This window comes from Pelobates fuscus, chromosome 2 (genome assembly GCF_036172605.1).
Source record: "Pelobates fuscus isolate aPelFus1 chromosome 2, aPelFus1.pri, whole genome shotgun sequence".
In the NCBI taxonomy this organism is placed as follows: domain Eukaryota; kingdom Metazoa; phylum Chordata; class Amphibia; order Anura; family Pelobatidae; genus Pelobates; species Pelobates fuscus.
Window position 1 is genome coordinate 133,953,491 of NC_086318.1, and position 5,284 is coordinate 133,958,774.

Genomic DNA, 5,284 nt, shown 5'->3' on the forward strand with positions numbered 1-5,284 from the left:
TTTTCCTATCTCAGTCTAATGGCTAATATCAAACATAGAGCTTGTTGTGAAATAATTAATTATTTAAGTAACATGTGAGAGTCAATACAATGTAGAGTTAATTATAGCAGGACACCCTAATTGTTTTATTTAACCGTTCTATACTAGAACGCTTACTCACTGTACCATCGGAAGCGGAGGCAGCGCTACCGCGTTTGACCACTAGACGCCGCTCTTACTCCGTTAGTTCCCAGAGGATTTATCAAAGAATCTGTTTCTCTTTAATCCAATGAATTTGCCCACTTTAATATCAATTGAAGAAGATCAGAAAATCTCTAATGTGCTGTTCAAACTTATTCTAGGATCGTTCTCCAACAAACTGAGCAGATTGAATTCACTAGCCCTGTGGCCTTGAAAATTATCCACCACCAGCACAGTCAAAATAAATGCTATATCAGTAATTGGGATGATAAGAAATATATTTATATATATATATATATATATATATATATTATTATTTTACCTGTGTATTTAAAGAATGCCTAACGGGTCGGTAACGTGTTTTTGTTAACAGGGTGAAATAAATAAAACCCACATTTAAGAGACTTTTCTTTTGTGTAAATTATATTTGGTGTGAAGTGTATTTAACTACACGGATCAACACAGAGCAATAAAAGTAAACTTAGATCGCCCATTGTTTGCCACTGTGTAGTTACAACAACAGAAACAAAACTACCTATTTGTTAGGCCCATGCTGCCATTTTTTTGTGGTATTGATGTACCCCTCCTGAAACCTTTATATTGTAACAAAGGGAACACATTCTTAGTTTATTCAATTATTCTGGCTCAAGATAGATTTATCAGTCACTTAATAAAACAATGGACACGAGAGCTCAGTATTCATAATTGCAAGTGAGACATTTTTGGTATTCTTTTTTAAATGAATTTGAAGTATTCCGATTTAAATCATGATTCGCCTCGTGTAGTATTTTCCTTTTTTTAATCATTCTGCTTTTTGTCCGTTTTTTGTCTAATGATCCTTTATGTAAAAGGCATTTTTTTTTCCTTAAATGAACTTGCAATTGGGATTATGGTTCTTAAAAATGTGTATTTTTTTTTTAATCTGCTACGCTTGCTTTTCTTAGTAGAATTAAGAACTATTCCGTTGCTAGGGGAACTCTTTTTTTTCCAGTTTGAATAGAAAGAGATTCAGTGGACTGCTGGGGGCAAGCATTTGGAGAGGGGTGTGTGAGGAGGGGGCGAAGGGAGTTAGAATGAGCAGGCAACGAATGCCAGGCAAGGCATCAAACACCTGCAAACACTGGGCCACCGCTTCTGCTCCTGCATAATCAGGGAAAATAATGCGGATTATATCCACAAATCATACGTTTATTACACCATGCTGTATCATGTCTGGCAGGACAAATTCCACAGCTCACACTACAAGCCATGTGTGTGTTTTTATACATTGTGCTGCAGATAACAGAGTTAGCTTGTTTGGGGGGGGGGGGGGGGGCGGAGGAGGGGTACAAAACAAAACACACAAAAACAAAACACACAAAAAAATAACCCACCCCCATTGTAAAACCTGGAGTGTATGTAATGATCAATACCAGGAGAAACAGCCATATTAGTAATAATAGTAATAATAAAACTATAAAATAATAGTAATAACAATATAACAGTCATAATGCTAAAAAATAATAATAGTGCTTTGCTACTATGTGTCCCAGCTCTGTATCATAACTGCGATCCCAGTAGTCGCATGACCGCCCCGGGACTGAAAGGGTTAAACTTGCCATAGTATTTCATTGTAAGAGAAGTTTGAGAAAGCTATAGGAGAAATGGCCAGTTTCTCTCCCCCCTCCACCCCCCAAACACTTCCTTCCATAGGCGTATGTGACCTGTTGCTACTGTGAGCTAGGAGGGGGGGGAGGGGTTGCTGTAATAGGCTGCTGGCTGTCGGTGTACTCCCCCCAGTGGCCATCCTGCCCCTCCTGCTTGCCACTCCTCTCTCCATGCAAAACCCAGCGGAGGGCTGCCCGGCCTGGAGAGGGAGCCGCGCTCTGATTGGTCGGCTGAAAGCCATTTATTCCCTGACAGCCCCCATCACATGGATGGTTGTCTATTAACTTGTTTCAAAAAAGTATCAGGGCTTGTCAAAGCGCAGGCATGGGAAGGACTCTGCTGGCTGTCTGAGAGCTAGAGCAACCAGGGAAGGGAAAACACACTGCGAGTCCACCAGATTGGGAGCTGCATCCACACAGCCTGAGCCAGGTGACAGAGAGACACCAACCACCATCACCACCTCCAGCACCATCACCAGCACAGCTACAGCCACCACCTGCTCCAGCAGCTCTCCTCCTGCTTGGTTTTCTGGCTGGCAGAGAGCCTCCACCAAGGCTGCCTGAATGTACAACATGATGGAAACCGAGCTCAAGCCCCCCGCCCCCCAGCAGACCTCAGGGGGGACAGGCAACTCCAACTCCTCCGCCAACAACCAGAAGAACAGCCCGGACCGAGTCAAGAGACCCATGAACGCCTTCATGGTGTGGTCCAGGGGGCAGCGGAGGAAGATGGCCCAGGAGAACCCCAAGATGCACAACTCTGAGATCAGCAAGAGACTGGGGGCCGAGTGGAAGCTGCTGTCCGAGTCCGAGAAGAGACCCTTCATCGACGAGGCCAAGAGGCTGCGAGCCCTGCACATGAAGGAGCACCCGGATTATAAGTACAGGCCGAGGAGGAAAACCAAAACCCTGATGAAGAAGGATAAGTACACCCTGCCCGGGGGCCTGCTGGCTCCTGGGGGCAACAGCATGAGTTCTGGGGTAGGAGTGGGGGGCAGCCTGGGAGCCGGGGTCAACCAGAGGATGGACAGCTATGCCCACATGAACGGCTGGACCAACGGGGGGTATGGCATGATGCAGGAGCAGCTGGGCTACCCGCAACACCCGGGCCTCAACGCGCACAACGCGGCGCAAATGCAGCCCATGCACCGCTATGATGTCAGCGCCCTCCAGTACAACTCCATGACCAGCTCCCAGACCTACATGAACGGCTCGCCCACCTACAGCATGTCCTACTCCCAGCAAGGGGGCCCGGGAATGACTCTGGGTTCCATGGGATCCGTGGTAAAGTCTGAGTCCAGCTCCAGTCCTCCTGTGGTCACCTCTTCTTCCCACTCCAGGGCTCCATGTCAGGCTGGGGACCTGCGGGACATGATTAGCATGTACTTACCTGGGGCAGAAGTGCCAGAACCCTCTGCCCAAAGCAGACTTCACATGTCTCAGCATTATCAGAGTGCATCTGTACCAGGAACAGCAATCAATGGCACCCTCCCTCTATCACACATGTGAGACAAACAAAACATTTCAAAAACAGAAACTTTTAGAGTTTGGACTTTTTTTCCTTTTTTTTTTTCGGACTATTTTTGTACAGAGGTAACAAAAAAAACCAACAAAAAGCAACAAAAAAACATTCTGGGGAGGGTAAAGACTTGTATAGAACCAGAGTAAGTAAAATGATACACACTCAAAAAAAAATAAGGACATTAAGAGTTCTAGGTAGAATCTTTTGCAGAAGGTTTGCGGAAACATATAACAATAATATTTAGAGCTAGTCTCAAAGTGAAGAAAATAAATAAATACAAATAAAACATGTTTTATTCTTAGCAACTTTTGTACAGTATTTATCACGTTTAAACATGGCGGTCAAAATGGGCCATTGTTTCTAAGCTGCGATTTTGCCAATCTTTATAAAACAGTCCTTAGGTCAAAGGCAGCCAGGAATTAGCAAATGCTGCAAATAAGGGACATTATTATTTTATTTTATTTTTTCCTTCTTCTTCTTCTTCCAAATTTGGACATTTTTAATGGTTTAGTTTTAATTGTACAAAAGAAAAAAAAAATCATTTCATAAATACTTTCAAAACACCAGCTCAATTGGTTTTACATTTAAAAAAAAAAAGGGCAAAAAAGAGTGTATTTTTTTTTTTCTATTCATTGTTTAAAAGAATCTGACAGTTGTTAATTTATAATATGCTGTTTTGCAAACTTTTCATCCTGTTCAGATAAAAAAAACAAAACAAAAAAAAAACCACATGAAAGCTACTGTGTTTGAAATATTTTCTTATGCTTTGTAATATTTCTGTAAATTTCTTGTGCTGATATTTTAAGTTGGTTTTTATTTTTGGTTTTTATTTTTCTTTCATTTTCAGTAGATGTATTTTAAAGTCTCGGCTCTGTATTATACAATCAGGCAGCCGGAAGTCCATGTAAATATGAACTAATTCCCATACTTTACCAGAAACCTTTTCAGTTTATACTTCATTATGCACAGTTTGAGATAAATAAATTTTTGAAATATGGAATCTAAAAGCACGTTGAGTCTTTGATTTATTTGTTTATCTAAAACCCACTAACAGCCTAACAAGCTCATTTAAAAGTGGTATGGTGTTTTTTTTTTTTCATAAGGTGTTTTATATTTATTGTGAATTTAAAGAATAGGTTAATTGCATGCTTTTAATTATTAAAAAACAAACAACAAAAAAATAGTAACTATTAACGAATCTACTTGTCTTAAAATATATACATTTATATAGTGTGAGATTATGACCCACATAAACTCTTACATGCTATGAATCGTGTTTTCCAATCGGATACATTTTAATAATAGAGTAATCTTAATGTTTTTATAATGATCTTGGGGATGACAAAGACCCAGGATAATAGAACACACATCTCTATATAAGGTAAATGTTGCTTTGACATTTGGTGATAAGGTGGATGGGTGTAATGTAGCCTTCAAACAAAATTCTACTTTGTATTTTCGACCTAGGAGCAGAATCTTTGTCTGTATTGCAAACGATTTTAACTGTTTACTGCTGTTTTAACCCTTTTTCTAAATTGCCAGTGGGCTCCAAAACTGGACTATTATCTCCAGCTGATAAGCAAATCTTTCCTGGGCCAAATAACAGAGAGGAAAATCTTCAAGCACTGAGGTAGTTTTTTTTTTTTTTTTTTTTTTACTTTTAAGGTTAAATGATGATGCTTTGATAATTTTTTATCATTATTGCGAATGATTTAACCGGTTTTTTTCGGGTGACTTGGTTTAACACAAGTAGAGGCAGTTTGTGCAATGGGTAGCTGTGATGGAAAACAACTCCCATCAAGCAAAGACAGATAAGCTACATTGCCTAATCAATGAGATATGGTTACTTGAGGATTAGTTGGCAAAGTGTAGGACGAGATAACTGAAAAAAAAAAGAAAAAAAAAATTAATTCTCTAATTATTTTTTTTATTTTTT

At 40.1% G+C, this 5,284-nt stretch overlaps 1 protein-coding gene across 1 annotated transcript; it reads left to right on the forward strand.

Annotated features, from left to right (window-relative positions):
• Window positions 1-2,082: 2,082 nt before the first annotated feature.
• SOX2 (SRY-box transcription factor 2) lies at window positions 2,083-3,619 on the forward strand. The gene has a single exon (XM_063442710.1). The coding sequence runs from the start codon at window positions 2,391-2,393 to the stop codon at window positions 3,333-3,335; it is 945 nt and encodes a 314-aa protein (XP_063298780.1). The 5' UTR covers window positions 2,083-2,390; the 3' UTR covers window positions 3,336-3,619.
• The last annotated feature ends 1,665 nt before the right edge of the window (window positions 3,620-5,284 follow it).

Excerpts from the sequence above, each read along its gene's own strand:
- SOX2 (XM_063442710.1), top strand. The coding sequence starts at position 2,391 with ATGTACAACATGATGGAAACCGAGCTCAAGCCCCCCGCCCCCCAGCAG.